The sequence below is a fragment of the Poromitra crassiceps genome, assembly GCF_964638095.1.
Source record: "Poromitra crassiceps genome assembly, chromosome: 6".
NCBI lineage: Eukaryota > Metazoa > Chordata > Actinopteri > Beryciformes > Melamphaidae > Poromitra > Poromitra crassiceps.
In genome coordinates this window covers 23939412-23963666 of record NC_139627.1, presented here as the reverse complement: position 1 = coordinate 23963666, position 24255 = coordinate 23939412, and the positions used below count along the sequence as shown (strand labels likewise).

Sequence of the window (24255 nt, the reverse complement as noted above, 5' to 3'; positions counted from 1 at the left end):
CTTAACGATCAATTATCGATTTTCGACAATTGATGAACATCTCTAGTCGCTATACATCCCTACTGTGTAGAGCCGACGTACGCCATCATCCTGGGATGCTGGGGCTTTTGTGTATGTCTCACAAAAAGGAGGAAGAGGTACAGCTGAGAGACCATTTCTATGGCTCAAGTGAGGGTTATGAAGGCCAGAGCACTCACTGAATGCACTGCCACTCACAAAAATCCAGAGCTGGGGAGACATTATCATTCATCATTTTATGGGGGAAGATATGGAAGACCTGAGGACTTCTGGTCCATCAGCCTTTTTACCCCCCTTCTTTTTCTTACTTTGGCCAAGCTGAAATAAATTCTCATTGGGAGAGTTCACTTTGCTGTATCAGAACTGAGTATGTGCAAAGACAGTAGGACAAAGGTGGGAGCATTATCGCCAGGAGAGTCTTGGACTTCCATTACAGCCGCTGGCGATCTGATGGGGCGTGACTGTCTTCAGTCAATGCATCACATCACAGCAATCTCCGCAGCATTTAGATATATAGCAAACGTTTATGTGTGTGTGTGTGTGTGTGTGTGTGTGTGTGTGTGTGTGTGTGTGTGTGTGTGTGTGTGTGTGTGTGTGTGTGTGTGTGTGTGTGTGCGTGCGCGTGCGTGCTTGCGTGCATGCATGCGTGGTTGGGTGTGTGTGGATGTGTGGATGTACCGCCAGACTCGGCGAGCCTTCCCCTGTAGATCTTATCCTCCACCACATCTGTCCAGTAAAGGAGGCTGTGATTAAAGTGGAAGTCCAGTGCGATGGTGTTCCTCAAGCCAGGAACCAGCAGGCTGTAGTCCCGCTTGTGGAGGTCTATCCGTCTGATCTCGTGCCGGATAGAGAAGATGATGAAAGCCTCAAAGGGATCTGACCAGGGGGCAGAGACAGGAAACCAACAGCTTGTTTCTGAAGCGGTGCCACCGCAAAACCACACGCACGCACTCATGCACACACATACAGTACGTGCACGCGCGCCTGGACCGCACGCACGCACGCACGCACGCACACACACACACACACAACCATCCAACACCCACCAGCAGCTCCCATGGGGTACTGTACATGTGCACACACACACTTACGCAGATTGCAGTTGTACAATAGTTAAAAATTTCTCGAGGCAGAGCATCTCTGGAAGTAGACGTAATCTCATTTCTTATGTTAAACCCCAGTGGACCGAAGCCAGACTGAAGCTCAGTGAAAAAGGCCTCACATTCTATGAACTGAAAAAAAAAAAATTCTTCATGTTCGATAGATATCCCAGCTGACCCTCCACATTTCAAACTAGCCATACTACCCTGTAGCCATGCAACCAACATCACAAATGCCAAGTCATTACCCTTATTATTAGATGCCTGTTCATTCTAAATGGCGCCATCATTTACTAAATGAACATCATGTGGTATCGAAGAAGACTTGAAACTAGCGATTGAGACCATAAACTCATTAGGAAAGTGTTTAGTGAGGTCATAAATCAAGTGAGAAGTAGGGTCATTTCCCCACAGACTTCTATCAGAAGAGCTCTTCACAATCTATTCTTTGAGGCAGGTGTGTAGGAGAGGTTACGAATCTAATGGCAAAAAAACTAATTCTCGCACACTGTCAAGCTTGCAATAGCGAATGTGATGTTTCGGTAACTAGACCTTCATCAAGCAAACAATTTGTTACAATGGGAACTTGGAAGCCATCTTTAAATAGGGAGTGGCTGAAAGGCAGCAGCCAATCACAACCCCCACGTGCAGTATGTGGCATACATGTCAAACATCAATTAACTAGACATGCATTCAGGCTATTTAAGAGAAGAAGAAAAACCCATCAAACAGACCTTCATGATGAATGCAACAGGCTGACAAATGGAAAACTACATCAATATATACATATGTTAGGAAAAAATATTCTAATTAACCTCTATCTTATAAAATATTATGCAAAATAAGGACCATATAAATAGATCCCACAGGTTTAAGAGGTAATTGCAATCCAACAATGTATAAGCAGGTTATGTGTATGAACCTAACATAGCATTTAGGGGGGAAAAGCATTTATTTTACATAAAACACCTCAATGGCGGGGAATTAAGATGGCTTCCAATAGAGAGCCGCAGTAACGAGTCCGGAAATCATCGATGCTAACAGCCCTGGTCCTTCACAGTTTTCGCCTATGGGAGTTTTGAATGGGTTTTTGGCGCGATGCTTCTAATAATCTCTCTAAGCAACGCTGGCTTAATCAAACGCGAACCAGTGTTTAGTAATATCATCTTCACACACGAGGACCACTTTTACGAGTTTTGAAGCTTTTACGTGCCGTTAAAAGGACGGCTAGCTAGCAAACGGCTAAATGAGACTACACTGTTGAGTCGATGGGGATATTATACGTCAATAACGTCACCACTTCAAAGGGCGAACACGGAAATTCTCTTTCCCTCACCTGGTTCAGCCCTGTTCAGCCCGGGGTAATCAGTGCACACATCAACAACAGTCCAGGTTGAGTGCTGACGTGACGTGGAAGCCTATGCGACAGTGTGTAGTTCTGGATTAGCTTAGCTCGAGCATTTTACTTCTAGGGCTCGCATTTACGCTACAAGACTCATGAAAGTGGTCCTCATGTGTGAAGATTATCCGACGGAACTCTGGTTCGCGTTTGATTAATCTTGCGTTGCCCAGAGATCGTATTTGAAGCATCGCGGCAAAAACCCAATCAAAAATCCCATAGACAGAAACAGTGAAGAACCAGGAAGTTCGTAGGGATGGGCATTTCTAGCAAAAACACTATTCGAAATTCGCTGGCCAAATTCGAATTTAATTAGAAATTCGAAAATAAAAATAAAAATGTAAAAAAAATTAAAAATGTAATTTTTTTTTTTTTTGTGAGTGAAATGTTGCAGTCTCCCCTGATTCTAAGTCTACGGCTTTATTAATTAATATAAAAAGCTTCTGCTGTGGATTTTTAGCTCAAACAAGCATTGCACCACTGAAGTAAAGAACATGTTACATGACATTGACATTTTCGAAAATAAAAAACAGTTTTGACAATCATGAGTGGTTCATTAAATAGTGGTTCATTGTTTTACTTGCTCAAACCAAGCGATTTGACTATACTTAGAATCAGGGGAGACAATGCAACATTTCACTCAAAAAAACATTTTTTTTTTTTTTTTTTTTTTTTTTTTTTTCGAATTTCGAATTTCAATAATAAAAGTCAACCTTGATAATAACAACGATTATTCGAAAATTCGAAATTCGATGCCCATCCCTAGAAGTTCGGGACTTCCGCATTCTGCCTACAAAAATACGTCATCCCTGCGGCTCTCTATTGTAACAAATTGTTTGCTTGATGAAGATCTAGTTACCAAACCGTCGCATTAAAAGTTATTGCAAATTCGACAGCGTGCAGTTTTTTTTGCCATTAACTTCTATAATCTGACTTGTTTTTGCAGCCATGAGTTACAGTATATAAAAATTCACCCCCCATACAGTTGTCATGAACGGGGAAATTAGCTATATAGACCTACACTTTTTTTTGGTACCAGGCTGTAAACACGTTTATTTCTGCTGTAAAGTTGGGCATATTAACATGGGGGTCTATGGGCATTGACTCGCGTTTGGAACCAGCCTCAAGTGGTCATTCGAGGAACTGCAATTTTTGGCATTTGTGTGTTGGCTTCATTTTTCAGCGCCGGAGGTTGCTGCTGGGGTGCACACGCTGCTGCCAACTCTCTCTGAGGAAAGTACTGTAGTCACTGTCACTAGTTGACAGAAGCTCATACACTAATCTGCATATGAATATATTTATGACACTGATGCTGCTGTCCCCTCAGTCTTAGTGGAGGGAGGATTTACACTGTGGACAAGAAGTGCTTTGAATCACTCCTCTCAGTATAGACAAGAAGTAGTGCATTCACATGCATCTACAACAGCCAATCTGTTGCCAAATACTTTGGGAGTCAAGACGTGTCTCCCCATGGTCTGAAGAAGAAGCTGGATTTGTCACTACTTACGGGGTGGGGGTGGGAGGGGCATTGCCGGAGAAGTCAATAAATCTAGTGACAAAATTGGCAAGTTGGAAACAGTGCTTGCGTGCCGATTAGCTCTCTCTTTGGCCCTGCCCACTGAGGTTTAGCTGGACCAATCAGATTATTTCTGCCTTTCAAGCAGCTCCGTCTCTGAGAAATGATTGTAGAACTAAAACTTAAAATCTGACACACACACACACACACACACACACACACACACACACACACACACACACATACACGTATACAAATTCATCTACAGTCACATACATACAATACATACACACACACACACACACACACACGCGCGCGCACACACACACACACACACACACATACACACTACAGTACACACACACACACATTATCTTTCACAAATGGGCTCCACAGCATTCCAGACCAAATAACACTTTGGGGATCAGAACTGTTTTGTGCCATAAATGCAATTAAAATGGTGTCCTTGCTGCAAAGACGCATCCTGATATTGTAGCCAAACTGGTGCACCCGTTTGGAGAGACCAGCACGTGGGGATAACCAAGGCGCTTTCTGACAAAATCCATTATTACTGGGATCAGTGCAAAAGCAAGTGCGGAGGTGTGCTTGGGACGTCACACTGAATCCAATAACACCTTTGTCAAGATTAAATGAGGATGTTTGTATTTGTATGCAAAACTTGATTTATGTTGGAGCTGTACAATTGTGATCTGGTTCCAGAGAAAATTGCATATTCTTTTCCTACTTTAATGTAAGATTAGAGCCACAACTGCCATCAATCTTGGAAGTGAAATAGAGAAGCAAGTAATCAAGACGAGGTCCATAAATCTGAATGTGACAAGCCAAGCGTATGTGTGTGTACCTATTCCAAGCGGTTACCGAGCAGGCTCATCGAATAGGTTATTCAATAACAACAATCAGAGCAACGGAAAGTTGGACTTATTATAATGTGATAGTACACTGGGCAAAGTGTTTGGGTTTGTACGAGACCAGGCCTGAAGAGGTCTTTGGTATAGGTGAGGGGTTTGTACGAGACCAGGCCTGAAGAGGTCTTTGGTATAGGTGAGGGGTTTGTATGGGATCAGGCCTGAAGAGGTCTTTGGTAAACCGAGTGAAGAAGCAATGCTCGGGGCTGGGGAAGGGAGCAAGAGCTTACTTCACTCTGTATCAATACAGATAGGAACAGACAGGACTCATCGGCCAGATGCCTCTACAGATTTGAAACGTGATTAAATTTAAACTGATAGTACCCTAAATCCCCATCTTTTACCGTTCGCCAAGCCACATCTCTCCACTTCCCCAGCACTCCAAGACACTGTCTAAAACCAGCACCTTCAGCTTCTGCTGTTTTACTTTTCATGTTTTCCTTTTCCCCTCCAATTATGTACATATGTACGTATGTAAACTTGATTAAGTGCCGATGCTGGTTGTGTGAAAGGTAATGCCACTGTGTGAATACAGGATGAGATCAGTGATTCCGGCTTTCAGTTAAAGAGCTTTTATAGCATGCGTGTACACAGAGTATGAATACATTTGATATCATCATTAATTAAAAAATTTAGGCAATTCCACGCATTAACCTCTGCCGCTCGGCAGGTAGTTTCGGTGAGGTGACATCGATCATATACATTTTCTCTTCTTAGCGTCTTGTAGGAGTGGGGGTCATCTGGTAGGAGTGGGGGTCGTCTGGTAGGAGTGGGGGTCGTCTGGTAGGAGTGGGGTCGTCTGGTAGGAGTGGGAGTCGTCTGGTAGGAGTGGGGGTTGTCTGGTAGGAGTGGGGTTCGTCTGGTAGCAGTGGGAGTCGTCTGGTAGGAGTGGGGGTCGTCTGGTAGGAGTGGGGGTCGTCTGGTAGGAGTGGGGTCGTCTGGTAGGAGTGGGAGTCGTCTGGTAGGAGTGGGGGTCATCTGGTAGGAGTGGGGGTCATCTGGTAGGAGTGGGGCTCGTCTGGTAGGAGTGGGAGTCGCCTGGTAGAAGTGGGAGTCATCTGGTAGGAGTGAGAGTCGTCTGGTAGAAGTGGGAGTCGTCTGGTAGGAGTGAGAGTCGTCTGGTAGGAGTGAGAGTCGTCTGGTAGGAGTGAGAGTCGTCTGATAGGAGTGAGAGTCGTCTGGTAGGAGTGAGAGTCGTCTGGTAGGAGTGAGAGTCGTCTGGTAGGAGTGAGAGTCGTGTGGTAGGAGTGGGAGTCGTCTGGTAGGAGTGAGAGTGGTCTGGTAGGAGTGAGAGTGGTCTGGTAGGAGTGGGGTTCGTCTGGTAGGAGTGAGAGTCGTCTGGTAGGAGTGAGAGTCGTCTGGTAGCAGTGAGAGTCGTCTGGTAGGAGTAGGGGTCGTCTGGTAGGAGTGGGGTTCGTCTGGTAGGAGTGGGGGTTGTCTGGTAGGAGTGGGGTTCGTCTGGTAGGAGTGGGAGTCGTATACAGAACCATCTGGGAATTCGTCCTTGGGAACTGGAAAAAGGGCAGGTGCTTGCAAAAAATACCTGGCACCTGATTGGATGAACGATCTGTCTATCACCATCTATCACAGGCTCGTTTCTCGCTGTCATCACACCTAAATCCCACCCGTTGCTGCCTCTGGATGCTGATTGGTCCGGCTGGGCAGATTCAAACGCATATCTGGCAGCGTGGCCAGATGGATTTCTCGTGTGATTGTGATCTCGCGAAGCCAGCTGCCTCACAAGGTCACCTGACCACAGCACCACCCACTCAAACCCAGCCACATGCACGTACCACCACCACCATCACCACCACCACCACCACCAAAAACGGCTGGCAGCATCACAGCAACAATCAACCACTAAGGTAAAAAAGCAGACATGCGTCTGTGTACCTGTGCTGTGACAGCTGTCTCCGTCAGGGTCGAGGTTCCACCCTGGATAGCAGGAGCACTTCACTGTGGTCTTGTACTGCTCGCACACCTGGCTGCACTTCAGGTGGCGGCTGCAGTAGTCCACCGCCTCGCACGTCTTGTTGCTGGAGTCCAGGTTGAGTCCCGGGGGACAGGAGCACACCACCCCCTTCCCAGGGGCCACTGTACACTGGTGGCTGCAGCCCCCTCTGGCTACGAGACACATATCTGGAGGGTGGAGAGAGGCCAAAGGAATTGCGGTCTTAAAAAGTGCACAGAGCAACACTGGGAGAGAAGGCGAGCTTTCAAACACAATACACTATGTGCTATACTTTGAGCATGAAATTAATTATGCGGGCTATATGAGAAAGTCTGATTGGGTATAAACAATTGTTTTTTTATATATAATATTTGGACAACATGTCACAAGGACAACGCTACGACTTTCTTCTTGGAGCTATCGACCTCACCAGCTGAGCGTGATGATATATTCCGCAATCCATTATCCGACGCAGAGAAAGTGATTACATAATGAAAGAGCCTCCTCAGCTCAGTTGGCACTCTGCGGAATAACCTGGGGGAGAACGGCGGATTACACAGCTTCAAAAACGAAAGGAAAAAATGGAAAGGGAAAGTGGCATCGCGTTCCCTTCAGAAGTGATACAGAGACAGAGACGAGCGAGGGAGGGGACAAAAAAAGAAACAAAACAAGAACAACTTTTCTGCGTGCTCGCACATCTTATTTGAAAGCCTTGTTTCTTCTTCCTCCCCAAGGCACCTGGCTCTCATTAGGAGCTGCCAGGTCAAGATGAAAAAACATATAGGTGAAGATGAAACTGGCCAGGCTTCCACTTGCTCGCAATGATTAAGCCCATCTTCTTCAGCGTGGGTTAGAAAAGGATTGTACTCTCTCGACAGGAAGGGGCGGGGGGGGGGGGGGGGGGGTTGGGGGTGCACAGCAGATTGTACTCTCTCAATGGGGATGGGGTGGGGGAGGTTGGGGGGGGTGCAGAGTGTTTCGAGGAGGGGAGTGAGACCTGCTGAGCTGGTGCAAATCAATCAGGCCCTCAAGGTCCCCCTGAACACCACCTAATTGGCTATGAGCAGGCGGTGCAGCACAGGCTCTTTTTTCAGCTGCGATAACACAGAGACTCCAGGGTCCTATAGCAGCGCCCCCCGGAGGCTCGGTTAGTGACGCACCTGAAAATGAACCTCTCTGTTTACAGTGCTCACTCAAAGAGATTAGACGTCCAGGTACTGGTCACATGAGATCCCTTTTCCTTCCCTCTGAAAGCCGTTGGACAAACACTTCCACGTCCGCTGCCGTCAGGAAAGCGGGGCCATTGCTTTGCGTTCGTTCCCTTTGGTCTCTGAGTCAACAAAATGTCGCTGCCTCATCAAGCTGGAAGCTACGTGAAAGAGAGGAAGTGTCGGCGCTCCACTGGGAGAGGCTCTCTTCAGATCCCATGTTATTATAGAGATGAAAAATGAAAGGGAGAGGCAGCACAAATGCGCCGAGGGGCCTCAGCAGGTAACGTGTTTTGAGCCGCGACATAGAGGAATGGAGGGCAGCGACAGCGGCTCGAGACAAATTATTTAAGCAGCTTCCAGTTGATGAAAGGCGATGCTGAGGAAGAAATAGCTTTTGGTTATAATATAAACAGTCTCACAGAGACATGTGGGATGTGGGGTGTTCATTTACAATATGAATAGGGTTTATTTATTTGTGATACTTTTCCGTTGCTGTTTTTTGTTTTTCGTTTACTTCTGCCAAAGGTGTTGAAACGGGGGTTATTCTAATTGTCTGTCAACAGGATATCTCAAAAAGAGTTAATGGATTTGCATGACATTTTGTGGAACAATTGGTCACGGGGAAAATAACTGATTACCACAAAAAATGCATATAACGTAAGAAACAAATTCACGTAACACCATCAAACAGTGTGTCTATCAGCAGACAGAAGAAGAGACAAACCCTCCGTTATTGACCCAATCAAACAACAACAACAACAACACAATAATCATAATAATCATAATAATCACAATAATGATAATAATCACAATAATCATAATAATCATAATAATCATAATAATCATAATCATAATCATAATCATACATGGGACTTATATTTCAAGAACTCAAAGACGCTTTTCAAGAAATCAAAGACTCGGTCCAGTGGTCCAGTAGCAGAGCAGCACTAATGGCCACTGAACAGATCATGGACATGTGGTACTGGGAAAAGATGTGTAAAAGTGGCAAGAATTTGAACAGGCAGATCTCATGTCCCATTGCAGGTACAGTCATGGGACAATGGGGCATGGAAGAAATCATTCACTTTTGGTGAAAATCTGACATGTGGAACTGGCATACCTTGACAATTGCCTAGTGGTGTCATAGTTATGGCTCTACTGAGTGTCATCTAGTTTATCTTCAAAACACTCCATTGTACCCTTTTCGTAACAAATGTCAACCAAAGAAACACACACTACACAGCAAGGACTGTGACATCTTGTGTAACCCTAACATGTGTGACCCCAAAAAAGACATGACAAGCACAAACAAGACAAATATATTACCGCAGATGGGCCCTTCATCCGAGCGGTCGGCACAGTCCACCTTGCTGTTGCAGATCTTATCGGGCGTCAGGCAGACTGACGTGTCATTGGCACAAGGGTACTTGGGCGGCTTACACACGGCCGACTCACAGGACTCTTCGTCCGAGCGGTCCTCACAGTCGGTGTCACCGTCGCATACCCAGCTCTTTGTGATGCACTTGCCTGTACAGGGTGATACGTGGAAGTAGGGAGACATCATTGGTTAGCTACTGTAACACTTCATAAAATGCATTTCCACCAATGAAAAGTATATCGTCCAAGTACATGTGAAGGATTTTCAGGACAGAACCAATCAAATAACACCGTAGCCTTGAATTTGCATGTAATGATTCCATTACAGAAGGAAGATGTGGTGATATCAGTGGTATAATAACCATTGGATCAAACCAACAGGAGGGAAATATTTTTATTTTTATTTTTTTAACTAGTTCCTAACTCTGGTGGCTTTGAGGTTGACAAGCTGTTTGATTTTCTGTGCAATCCAAAGTTTACCACGACATGATGTTCTTATCTTTTTTGTTTCCCATATGTTTTCCCCAGTTGGAAATACAATTTCCAGGTTTATTAAGTTGCATGGGAAGCGTGCCTATGCATTTCACAGCAGCTGTACAGAATAATGCAATGCACCATATGCATCCGATTCCTCGCTGTGGAGTCTGAATGACTTTTACTCAACCCATAAGGTGTTCAAAAAGAAAAGTTCTCATTCTCAACGAACGTCCACATAATATATCATGTCTGTGTTTTCTTTTCCAATGCCATTTTGTTGGGATTGGAAATACGTTTCATTACTCAGCTCCAAAATTGCTTCCTTAGAATAAACATGAGATGTGCTGTAGCAAAAAATGCCAATCTCTTTTCCTGGGGAGCTTCAATCAACAACAACACCGCCTCAGCTCTGCACTAAACACTCCACTAAACTTCATGCGAAAATCCACTGAAGATCAATACCCCTTCCCCCTGATACCTGCACACGGGGGTAATCTGTCATTCCCTCACTGTACATGTTAGAAAGAGGCAGGTGGAACCAGTGAAGAAAACAACACAGAGATGCCAGGGTGTATCATTGTTAATGCACTCTGCCAGGTGAAGCCTGGATCACAGCGTATTCCTATTTATAGTCTTTCCATCAAAGCTGCATCATGGAGCGATGGGATCCCGGGTTAATGCATGGTGCTGGATGAGTGCAAACCAAGTGGGAGGCTCAAGAGACCGGTGAGGGTGTGGGAATCTGGTGTGTGTGTGTGTATGATTCTCATGTACTATCCATGTGCAGAAACATGTTGCATGTGTATAACATGGAAGAAAGTGAGGCAAGGACCCCCCCCCACAAATATAATCAGAATAGCAGGGGTATATCCGTTGCAATGTGCAACGATGGAGAATGAGGTTGATTATCCCTATGATTGACAAAACCAGAACTTCAAGTGCCTACAGCAGTGGTTCCCAACCTTGTCCAACTCAGGGCCCACTTGAAAATTTCCAAAATTTCGCAGCCCACCTTCGACCCCACAAAAAATATGAAGGCCAAATAATGCGTTCTCAGAATGCTTTTTATTGTCCACAGTCACTAACGCAGTATCTGAAACATGCTGCAGCATTTTCACTGTTACAGTTTTCAAGGGGCTGTCCAACATCCCGTTCTGCCCAGACCAACTAAGACCAATATCACTGACATCCCAGTTTGCCAAGATTGCAGAAAGATTTGCTCTCCAGTGGATTTTACAAGACATTACATTTGATTCCAGCCAGTTTGGCAGCCTTACGGGTCCATCTACCACACGCTCTTGTCAGTCTCATAGATAGTCTGTATAAAAACACTGACCAGACTAGCTCAATCTGCTGCCGCGTAGCTACAGACTTTAGCAAGGCTTTCGACAGAGTGAACCACAACATAGCCATCATCCTTGCAATGGGACTAAGACCTGAGCTAGCCCCATGGGCCTGTAATTTCATTTCTGATAGAAGGCAGAGGGGCCGTTACCAGGGTGCACTATCTGAATGGGAGCATCTTTCATGTGGAGTTGCGCAAGGGACATTGCTGGGAGCAGTACTGTTCCAGGCCCTTATCGACGATGCTGCCCAGGACTCCACCTGCCCTGTATGGAAGTATGTAGACGACATGAACCTGCTTCAGGCAAGAAAACACATGCAACCATCACAATTACAAAGTCAACTTGACTATCTCCATACATGGACAACCTGCAATGACATGCTTCTCAAAGAGAAGAAATGTCTGGTGATGCATATAACATTCAGCAGGAACCCACCTTCACCGCCACCGCTTTCCATCAACAATACTGATCTCGAAGCTGTCCCTAAACTCAAGATCCTTGTTCTCATCATTCAGAATGACCTTCGCTGGAACAGCCAGGTAGATGCCATAACATCAAATGCGAATAGGTCATTATTTTTCCTGAATAGGCGCTTTTCTGTCTGCAAAGATGACTTAGTGACCATATACATTGGATATGTATGACCTTTATTGGTCAGTATGCTGCCCCCGCCTGGAATGCTGGCATCACACAAGCCATTTCATCCCAACTGGAGCGGGTACAGAAGAGGGCCTGTCGTATCATCCTCGGCTTAAAGTATGACCACTACCCAACTGCCCTGTTAACACTAGGGCTCACTGACTTGGCTACCCTGAGTAGATCTGTTTATCATTTGCAAATCTCTGGCCGTATAACCCGGAAATGTCAAAAACTGAACAATCCTGTCGATATAAAAACATGTCGATATCAGAACTCTCCCATACCATAGCTGACTAGACTCCTGAACCTCCATACCATAACATGTTGGTTTGGTCTCCTCTTGTTTATGTATGAAGTTCTATTTTAGTTAACTAAGTTATGTACTGATCTTTGCATTTTAACCTGTGCTGATGTTTGCATTGTGACCTGTAAATTCAATCTACTGATTGCTATATGCTAAGAAAGTATGATTGGTATATGCTAAGAAAGTACCACTACTACTACTACTAGCAACAGCAAGGTTTTGTTTTTAAATGTGTTTAATGTAAAGGGGGGGGGGGGGGGGGAGACAAGATTTGGCCCACTTGCAATACCTCCACAGACCAACATAGGGCTGCGTCCACAGGTTGGTTGGGAATCGCTGGCCTACAGTATAACTGTAGAAAATAAGGATGAGGATGGAGATGAAGACAGAAAACATGATGTGCTTTCATACCTGCTAATGAAAAAGAGGTCTGTCTATCACCAGCACCCCCCCCCCCCCCCCCCCCCGACACCCCCCCCCCACACCCCCATCAATCAGGCCCGCCGAAACTCTGTGAGTGATGTGATCCGTTGTTCTGTCGATCCTGCCTTGTCAAAAACATGCTCACGCTACCCTATTCAAAAATGCTACAGTACCTTATCTGTCAAGGGGAGACTCGTGGATACCCATACTGTAGAACCCATTTTCATTCAGATAGCTTGAGGTGAGAGGTCAAGGGACCCCTTTGGAAATAGTTTTTCCCTGGCCAAACTGTTGCCTAAATTTGAATCCTAATTTACCCCCTTGATGGCAAACACAGCATGACCAATGGATGCCTTAGGTCATCTAGTTTCATATGATACCAGAAACTTCACTCTGGCAAGACTCAACCCATTTGATTTGTGCCACAATGGAACCGGGAGATTATCAGGAGAAATTACCAATTGGGACACAGCAGGAGAAAGGGCTAAACATAAAGACTCTTGTGAAAATCTGTGTTGGCAGGTATGTGCTTTTATCCAGGGAGTGGAAGGCACACAAGGGAATTCATATTTCAATGCACCCACCCCACCCCTCATGACCACATTGCTCAAAGATCAAACCTCTTAAAGTTCCATAATTAAACCAAAATGGTGCAACTTATCCACAGGTGGATTTTGTCATAAGTGCTCTTTTTTGTCTGTGGGTCCCTCCTCTTAACCTTGCTTGCAAGATGGATAACCTTGCGAGATCAAAAGAGATTCTCTCGACGTAATTCATCTTGTCATGCACAGGCAGTTAAGATGATTGCCTTAGAAACCCGAACTATGGCCGGCTCGTTGAATCAGCGGCAGCCTAGGCGGCCTTTCTGTGTGACGCTACTGAGAAGTGTCTGGGCAAGTAGTGGGTACATGGTCTTTGTAGTTCTTTTCACTTGTCAACACGGCTGCCACCGCGAAAGCTAGCGAGGCTATCGTAGATGCAGCAATAACTTCAGTTATTTCTCAACTGGACAGCATTTCCAAAATATCAAAACATTTATTAATACAATCCAACTATTAATCGCTCATGCGTTTGTGGAAATTCCCATGCAATAATCATAACTCTGGCCCCAGCCCACATCACTCTAGCCGGAGCACATGTTAGCCTACATTAGCTTCCACAAAACACACACACAAAGCTGCGCAAAAGCGCTTTACGTTCTTATATGGAGATAGTGAGGCAGCATAGTAAATAAACACACGTGGCACTGCGCTCCGTTTTCATCAATTAACTATTAATAGCGCAAGGGACGGCCACTCGTCAATTCGCTGCACGTAGCCAAACACTCCTGGCTGCTGTTAGCCGCTAATTAGCAACAAACATTTCAACAGGTCCTCCGGTCGCAAACGTTATGTCAGAGGCATGGCGATCTGATTGGTTGAAGTTAACACGCACCAGCGGTGATAGACAGATGGGTCATCCAATCACCTGCCAAGTAGCTTGGGAAAAAGTGCCCACCTCCGTCAGCGGGTTGGATGACTGCATTCCCAGATGGACTGGTTTAGTGAAACGTAATGTGAACCTAAACCGTCCATCTGGCAGCGTCAGGTTACCCTCCTCTAGTCATCATTGATCATCAGTCATCGTTATTAATTATGATTAAATCCATTGCTACTCTTGCTTTTAGTTCATCCTATCTTGATGAGTATCGTAATCTGTTAGCCTCCTCTACATGTTTTCCTTTTCTTTCTTCGATCTCTTTGTTAATGACAGCTCTCACTGCAAAGGTTACATTTGAGACGGACATCAATGAAGTGAGAGTAACCAAAGTGAAAGCAGATCAATTGCAAATGAATGCAAAGTAATAGGTTTGCTCGACTTCCCATGGAAATGAAAGCCTCAAGGCAGAGATATACTTGCTTTTAACTATGCGCTCGCATGCGCATGATGGCTGCCTCACGTATCCCGCGTCTGTTTGGAGCGGACATGTGTTAATTTGGATGGGGCATGCACGACGACGCAGGATACGCACACAAAAGCATAGCCAACAGCAAGTATATGTATATCTCTGGCCTTAGGCTACGTTCACACTGCAGTCTTCATGCTCAATTCCAAAATGCTGTTCATATCTGGCTTTTTTTGGATGCCTCTTCATATTACATTACATTACGTCATTTGGCAGACGCTTTTATCCAAAGCGACTTACAATAACACATTTTTGTCAGCAATAGAGCAATCAACTATGGAGTACAGTCTATGACAAGTACAACTTCTGAAGGAACAGTGGTACAAGTTTAGGTTAGTGGTACAAGTTTAGCTTATTTTTTTTTTTATTTTTTTTAGAAAGAGGGAGAGAGAACGAAGTTAGATCAAGAAGGGCCCAGATGGAGCCTGAAAAGGTGAGTCTTTAGTCAGCTGACTCATATCAGAGTCAGCTGGTACGAACTAAGGGGAACCTGCATGTTCAAACAAATGAGAGTAAGAACAAACTTTAAAAGTAGATGCATCTCTGTCAAAGGTGTACAACAGTGGAATAGTCTGCGATGAGTTAAAATTGTGCAATTCTATCTGTAAATTCAAAAAAATGTTTAAACTAAGAGCACTTAACAAATACAAAACCCTAGTACAACCAAGTACTTAAAAGCTATCATTAGGGCTTCTACGATCTATTGCAAACTTTCCTTCTCGTTAACTGATTATTGCAACTATCTTATTTTTTGTTTTTTTATGTAATGAAATGTAAAAAAGGGTAGGCATTCATAAGCTGCGGCTTCAGCCTACACCTTTTCGGTCTCCTACATGTAAACGCACATTATTACTGTAATGAATTTATGTGAAACTGACAAATGGACCGAAATAAATTATTTACTTACTTACTATATCTATTCTAAGATGTAACTCTTATCCGATAGGGATAACTGACAGGGATGTCAGAAAGACACGTGTGAGGAGCAGAGGAGCAATAACCAAGGCTTGTTTCCAACACATTTCAGTTACCGTTGCCTTTGAGGTTTGACTGAATTAAGGCTTTGTTTCCATTGTTATGTCCTGTCCTCCATCATAATGCTGGGCTAAGGTGGCACCAAAACTATGACAATTGTCTCAGGAGAATGATGGAAGATTCCTTATTAAGCGTTACAAAACAATATGTAGCTTGCATGCCTCAGGATCTGATGTTGTACCACACACACAGGAAAATCGTCCTTATCAGAATGACTCGGAACGTGTAATAATCAACACTTTGACAGTGTTTATAATATAACTCGTTATTCATTCGAGTCAATTTACCACGTTTGAACAGCCCGCCACACAGCCATGATGTCAGCTCTATGAAACAAGCAACTCTCCCTTCTACTCAAAATAATTGGCAATAAATTCACCCTAAAACATGTCAACACCTTTTAGAAACAGCTACTGGCCTAAGGCCTTCGTACTTCCATTTCTGGGTCCATTTTGTTGTTTGGTGGTGTATTTTTCTTATTCGCTGTATCACCACAGGGCACAAGTGTCATTGCTAGTTTCTAACCAACGCAGTTGTCAATTCCACTCCCATGTTGCCTAAATAGCAAATGTACTTGTGCTCCTCTGTGCGCCCGTGAGAGTTGGAGGTGTGGTCACTGCTATCTTGAGCAATTGGAAAGCGCCTGCATGATCAACAAAAACCTGGCATATGTCTCGTGCAGTGTTTTCCTGCTTTCTAAACGATGCAGATAGTAAGTGCACCCATCCCTCTCTCTCTCTCTCTCTCTGTCTGTAGGCAGAGAAAAGACGATGCATACATTTGAAATTGTAAGCTTTGATTGACTGGTGATAAAAACATAATTGACACAAATAATTAACAATCAGATTAGGCATATTGTAGAGCAGGGATACTCAACTTGCTTTGTCCGGGGGCCACTTTGGTGAAATGATAGAAGGCCAGGGGCCAGTTAATAAACAAACAATATATATTTTTCTGTCGTGGATTGTAGGTTTTTGGGGTCTCAGCCGGAGTTTAGTCTGACAATGTTGTGCACACCGGATAGTTAGTTAGGTTAAGTTAGTTAGGTTAAGTACATACATAAGTGCCTGGGTAGCAAGCAGACGGCGGTATTTGACAATTTAGCAGCTAAATCATAGATTATTGAAAGATATTCCATATTCCAGACTGAAATGCTATAACAGAAGTGGAGAATTGGCCAGAATGACATGAACATTTGGACACTTATTCAGCGGGTATCTTGCATGTTGCGTTCAGGTGCACTGTAAAAAAAAATAGAAAAGAAAAAAGAAAAAAATAGATTTTTTGCAATTCAATCCCGGGCCGCGAGTTGAGTATCGCTGTTGTAGAGAAAGAAAAAACAGTGGGACACTGCGGGAGCTCCTACCTGTATCTTTGCAGGTGAATTTGGCCTTGGGGTCGCACATCCTCTTGGTGCCCTCACAGCCCGCCTCGTCGCTCCCATCCTCGCAGTCCTTGTCCCCATCACATCGCCAGCGCTCCGGGATGCACGTCCCATCCACGACGCAGTGGAACTCCTCCCCGCTACACTCCATGACAGGGGGCAACACTGGAACAGAAGCCATCCAACGGTTACCGTATCACACATGCTCTACAGTATGACAGTGATTCTCAACCGTTTTCATATCAGGACCCCTAATTTAGTCCACATTAGGGCCACGGACCCCCATTTGATGCCATGTTTTCTCTCAGACACAAATCTGTAAACAATTTGACTGTTGGATATGATTTTGTCCAGAAACCTATGAGTCTGTATTGTACTGTAGGTAGAGAGATACAGTAACAGTGAAACTATGATCAAATAGTCATTATTCTATTATCATTATTCATTATCATTCTATTATTCATTATTATTATTATCTAATTGTGTAAATGTATTATATTACAGTAAATTAGGTAATGCTGAAGTTTAACAATTCATTCATCCATTCACTAGGGAGCCCCTGGAACGCTCTCAAGGACCCCTGGTGGCCCCCGGACCCCACATTGAGAACCGCTGCTCTATGACATACAAAGGGAAATTGGTTTTAGTCTTATTTTTTTAAAGTTATCGTGGAAGTAAAAAGAAAAAAATCAATGGCCTACATTTCTGCTTGCAAGCAAGGCTCCTAAGTAAGCAGTGTTAACTTCGTTAGTTCCAAAGGGGGAAATTATTTTTGAGTCTTTTGCCACGGTTGCACTTAACCACTCTGAACCACTCTGAGTTCACTACATGGCTCTCCGGCAGGAGTTAATTCACTACAAATAAGAGAAGCTGCTGCCGCTGCCTCGTTTTGTTGCGGATGCGTTGCATTCATCCTATGCTGATAATTGATCCCTGAGCTTGTTTTGTTGAGAACTTTCTGTGAACTTTTCATAATGTATCAAATTCAGAATTATCAAACAACAACAAAAAGTTCTACCAAACAATGCGGCTGGAATTCAGCATGTGATTTGACCGCTTAAGTCAATTCTGTAGCTCAGTGATTGTCAACCCTTTTCATATCAAGGACCCATATTCAGTCCACATTAGCGACATTTGACAAGATGTTGTGTCTCTGACCAAAATCTGAGAATATTTTGTCCAGAATTCCGTGACTATTTGTATTGAAGGTACAGAGATAAGAGATGAGATAACTATGATCAAAACAGTCATTCTTCTACAGTATGTTCTCTAATGTGTTCACTTCTCATAAATTCAATATACGTTACGTTTAACAATTCATCAATTTGCTGGGGACCATCTAGAACCCCCTCGAGGACCCCTGATGGTCCCCGGACACCATGTTGAGAACCTCTGCAGTAGCTCATCATTGGCATAGTTTTTTTTTTTTTCAATAGTATTTTTATTAAATTTTCAGTTTTTCAAGACAAAACAAAGACAAAAAACAAAAACAAAAACAAAAAGACAGGGCAGCTTAAACACTTCACAAGGTCACATATGTGGACAACAATGAAGAAAAGGATGGACAGATGAATGAGAATACGAAAAAATAAATTAAATTAAATTAGATGTACAAGGGAAAGGGCAGTATTCAGGTGGTATTATCACTTCGGTTGAGATATCCAATTGTCAGTGTCTCTGCTAGGTTAGGGTCGATATATTTCAGGTAGGGCTCCCACACTTTATAAAAGATATCGGTTGTTGAGTGCAGCATACATGTCATGAACTCCAGAGGCATAAGCTGCATAATTATCTGGTGCCAGTTCCTCTTTGTTGGAGGTTTGTCTTTAATCCAAAATAAAAGAATATTTTTTCTAGCAGCAAAAGTTAATAAATTAAATAGCCGTTTGTGATGTTTATAAACGAGTTTCTTATGGGGAAGACCAAGAATAAGGCTGACAGGGTCTGGGTCCAACTCCACACCAAAGATGACGCTCAACTGCTGCACTATGTCTGACCAGTATCGTTCTATCTTTGGACATGACCATATGCAGTGGGTGTAATCTCCTACCTCTATCTTACACTTAAGGCAGAGGGGAGACAGGCTAGCATTCATTTTATGACGAAGGCTGGGTGATATTTGCAATCTATGTATAATTCTTAGCTGCATCGACCACAGTCTGTTGCACACAGAAATTCTTTTGGCATTATCAAATATATCACACCAGTCCTCGTCATCAATCTCCACCTCAAGGTCCCTCTCCCATATCTGCTTGGTGGCCAGAGTGTTCAGAGTAGAGGTAGACCTTAATAAACTATAAAGAAAACCAATAAAACCCTTTCTTGGACCAAGTGAGAGTACCCTTTCGACCTCAGAGGCTTCTATATTTGTTGTTAATGTTGTACGCCGGAGTATGAAGTCCCTCACCTGCAGAAACCGAAAGAAATTTTGGTGTGACAAATTATATTTTTGCTGTAACTGGTTAAAGGACATCAGGATAGGGCCATCAAATAAATCCCCTAAAACTAGTAGCCCCCTATCCTTCCAAATGTTAAAACCAAGGTCACTAAGACCTGGAGGGAAGTCAGGGTTCCCCTGAATTGAAGTAAGAGGTGATGTTAGTTTGGTTCGGCCCTCCATCGATCTAACCAATTTCCATGCCTTTAGAGTGTTAATAACAATTGGGTTTTTACACAGGCTTTTTACTGAGGCAAGGTTTCTAAGAAATAACAGGTTTCTGAGCGGACAATCACACTGAGCGGCTTCAACATCTAGCCATATAGAGGACTGGTCTCCCCTCAGCCACTCAGCCATAAACCTTAAATGTGCAGCTGCCTGATACCATTTCACATTTGGGAGATCTAAACCACCAGCAGCTTTAGGCAATTGTAGTTTTGCCAGTTTCAATCGAGGCCGTCTTTTGTTCCATATAAATGAGCTCAACCAACCTTCAATGATCTTAACCACCTTATTTGAGAGAATAATGGGCACCATCTGGAGTGGATATAAAATCCTTGGTAGGACGTTCATCTTGATGAGCGCGACCCTACCCAACCAAGACAGCGGCAGGGACGCCCAACGTTCAAGATCACACTTAATAATATCTAAAAGAGGGGTAAAATTAGCATTGTACATCTGTTCAAATGAGGGCGTTATACGTATACCTAGGTATACAAAACCAGAGGGGGACCAGCGGAATGGGAATGGATCAGGGGCATCGGGGACTGTCTGGAGAGAACCCAGTGGCATAACCTCAGACTTTGAAAAATTTATCTTATACCCTGAAAAGGAACTAAACAAAGTAATAGTATCAATGAGGCATGGGACAGAAATATTTGGGTTGGTTAAAAATAAAAGTACATCATCAGCATATAAATTAATTTTATGCTCCCTTTCTCCAACAAAGACTCCAGAGATCACAGGTGACTGGCGTATAGCCTGGGCGAGCGGTTCGATGGCGACGGCGAAGAGAAAAGCGCTGAGAGGGCAACCCTGGCGGTTCCCACGCCCCAGAGCGAAGTTTTTTGAGCGCAAGCCGTTTGTAATAACCGCCGCCTGTGGGTCATTATAAAGAATTCTAACCCATTTGATAAAAGTATCACCCAGGCCGAAAACATTCATGGTATGGAAGAGGTAAGACCATTCGACACGATCGAATGCCTTCTCTGCGTCCAAAGAAAGCACCAGACCGGCCTCCCTCTGTTCATGCATATACTGAATAATGTTAAGGAGCCTTCTCACGTTATCTGAGGAGTTCCGGCCCCTGATGAATCCGGTTTGATCTACGTTAATAATATGGGGGAGGAATTGTTCAAGTCGTAATGCCAACATTTTAGAAAGCAGTTTTAAATCAGAATTTAATAAAGAAATTGGCCTATAGGAGGCGCAATTGTCAGGACATTTCCCCTTCTTTAATATGAGTGAGATGTTGGCCTCCCTTAATGACTGGGGAAGAATTCCTGTTTCAGCCGAGTAATTCAACATAGCTAGATAGGGGTCAAGGAATAAGTCTGGAAACTTCTTAAAGAATTCACAACCGAAGCCATCAGGACCGGGAGATTTTCCAGACTGAAGCTTTGTAAGGGCAATAAGAACCTCTTCCTTTGAAAAGGGGGCATTGAGAATAGTTCTTTGCTCATCTGTAATTGTAGGGAGATCGATGTTGGAGAAAAAGTGTTGCATGGAACGAGGAGCATCTTCACCCTGTTCAGCTGTGTACAGCTTTGTATAGAAAGCAGCAAACATGTCATTAATAGCTTGAGTCTCAAAAGTTCTATTGCCTTCAGTATCCACAAGTGAAACTATAGTCTGTGAGTCTGTTCTCTTTTTGGCTAGGCGTGCCAGATATTTGCCTGGCTTGTCACCAAACTCATATAGGCGCTGTTTTGCAAATTTAAGACTTTTTTCTGATTGTAAAGTAAGTAGAGATTCCAGAGCTGTACGCGCAGCATTTAACTCTCTCAACTTTACAGGGTTAGGAGCAGCTATATAGCTTTCCTCAGCTTGGGAAAGCCGAGCTTCTAATTGTTTTTGTTGGGCAATTCTTTGGCTCCTCCTGCTGGCTGTGTAAGATATGATTACTCCCCTGGAGAAAGCCTTACATGTTTCCCACAGAATTGCTTGGTTTGGAGCAGAATTAACATTTGCCTCATAGAAAGTCTTAAATTGAGCCTTAAAGTGAGAGGTGAAAATATCATTATTCAGAAGTGTTGTATCAAGCCTCCAAGACTTGGAAAATCTGTTTATCTCTTTCAGAGATATTTCCAAATAAATCGGAGCATGGTCACTTACTACTATATTCCCAATTTTACATGATATTACTGAGTACATGAGTCCTTTAGGCATGAAAAAATAATCTAATCTAGTGTGACATTTATGGGGATTGGAAAAAAATGTGAAATCTGTAGAAGAAGGGTTGAATGTCCTCCAGACATCAGCAAAATCAATATCATTACATATTGAAATTAGAGCTTTGGCTTGTCTACCAGGTGGACCAGCAGCAGGAGGGAGTCTGTCAAGCAGAGGGTTAATATGGCAATTGAAGTCCCCTGCAACATAAGAATAATCTGAGGTTAGCTCTTCAAACTCTGCAAAGGCTTTAGTAAGGAAATCAGTTGAGTACCCCGGGGGACAATAGATGTTCATGAAAGTTACAGATTTCCCAAACAGGATGCCTCTGAGAATCACATATCTACCCTCCCTGTCTTTCAAAACGTTTGTGGATCTGAAGGCAATATTTTTACTTATTAAGATAGCAACACCTCTACTGTTAGATGCATAAGACGTCATAAAAACCTCACCAACCCAAGTATGTTGTAATTTGGCTAAATCCTTGCTTTCCTCCAAATGAGTCTCTTGGAGGAATGCTAGACTAACATTCTCTTTTTTCAAAAAAGCCAATACTGTCCTCCTTTTCACTGGTTTGTGCAAACCCCTGACATTCCATGAACAAAATTTAAGAGTATTCAATGACATTTGTTGTTAAAGAAAAATATTAGTAAAATAAATAAACATTTGTATGTAAACACAAAATATGCCTTCCCCAGCCCCCCTCTTCCAAACAGTGTATAGTTTTGTAAGAGGTATTCAAACAGAGCAGTCCAACGCAAATGTCCACCAGACATTAGACGTTCTGAGAAAATAAGAATTGTGTCCATGTGTAGAACAAACAGGTCTAGAGCCGCCAACTAAACAAAAAACAACATTCAAAACAAAAACACAAAACCGTGAAAGCACTCTTAGAGTAGCCGTAAATACCCATAACAAAATGGGTTTTCCAAAGCTGTTGCACCAGCTTTCACTTTGCATTAGGTGCGGGGCTTCCTTTGCGAGAAAAGGAGAAAGAGAGATGACACCTAGAAAACAACAGAGGATGACAGAAACTAGTATAAACCTAGCCAGTCCGTTATATCCTTCTCCAAGCCTCTACGCACCATTTAAGATAAAAAATAAAATATTTGTACTTCCCAAATAATGTAACTAAAATAAGAAGGCTTAGCTGCCTATCAGAACAGTATGTCTCGCAGTTGCAGTCATATACGATAAGCCATGTAAACAGTGCCTCTGTGACGTCACGTTACCTAGGTAGCGCGGAGGGGGTGAGCAACAAACAGGCTATCCTAGCCCGTCTCCAGCAGCGGCCAGAGAGTTGACGAAAGACATTGCCTTCTCAGCGGTGTCGTACAGCGTCGTCTTGCCGTTATGCGTCACTCGGAGCACCCCAGTGGGCAGCGTGGTGTAGATCACCTTCATCTCTCTCAGTCGTCTCCTGGCCTCGTCAAACGATTTGCGCTTCCGAAGAGTTCCCTGTGAATAATCCGGGTAGAACGAGATTCTTGAATCCTGGAAGCGCAGCTGTTTCCCGTTCTCCGCGGCTCGTCTCGACGCTTCCATCACTCTCTGCTTGTCCCTGGGGTTGTGGAGTCGCAGGATGACACAGCGGGGCGAAGCTCGGTTGCGGTCGGAGTTAGTGTTGGGTCCGAGACGGTGGCACCGGTCCAACTTTATCCCTCCGGCCTTCGTCTCGATGTTCAAAAGCTTAGGTATCCAGGTCTCGAAGTACTTTACCGGATCGCCTCCCTCCGTCCCCTCTGGAACTCCATATATCCGCAGATTTTCTCGTCTGCTCCTATCCTCCAAACCATCCAGACGTTCTGTTAACATAAGCACCTGTTTCTCCAGATCATCCACTCGTGTATCGGTGGAGGAGGCAACATTTTCGACCACGTTAACACGGCCCTCGACCTCATCCAAACGTTTTTCAGCTTCTTGCAGCGCAACCACGTTTGCCTGCACTGTCTGCAGCAGTGGGCTCAACTTATCGTCAATCACTTTCGTGATGTGTTCAGTCATCGTTAGGAAAGCCTTGGATATAGCTGGGTCGAGGTCGCTGAGCCCGCTGCTAGCATTAGCATTAGCTGCAGCTTCGTTAACTTGCTCCTCATGGACACTGCCATCTTTCTCCGCCATTCTTCTCTCCGTGCTTCTTGTAATGGGTTTGGCGGCCAGTATTTTGGACATTTTTTCAAACGAAGCAGGCCAACAACGTTCTAGAGACATAACACGTCTGAACCATGTAGTAACAGGCAGTTTACAGGTGTAAAATTATATAAATGGGAATAATAGTGCGAGAGCGCCCAGAGGTGCGTCCGCTCCCTACGCCTGCATCCCGGAAGTCCATCATTGGCATAGTTATAACTTTTGCCAGAAAGAACATCACACATT

The 24255-nt window shown here is 43.9% G+C and overlaps 1 protein-coding gene across 1 annotated transcript in view; it reads right to left on the bottom strand.

Moving 5' to 3' along the window:
* The window catches only part of lrp1bb (low density lipoprotein receptor-related protein 1Bb), a gene marked incomplete at its 5' end in the record, with an annotated part of 421412 nt that overhangs the window by 168293 nt on the left and 228864 nt on the right, over positions 1-24255 (bottom strand). The window contains 4 exons of the mRNA XM_083638437.1: positions 697-894; positions 6853-7098; positions 9448-9648; positions 17034-17216. Of these exons, the coding sequence (XP_083494563.1) occupies positions 697-894; positions 6853-7098; positions 9448-9648; positions 17034-17216 (828 nt within the window). The remainder of the gene's footprint in view (positions 1-696; positions 895-6852; positions 7099-9447; positions 9649-17033; positions 17217-24255) is intronic.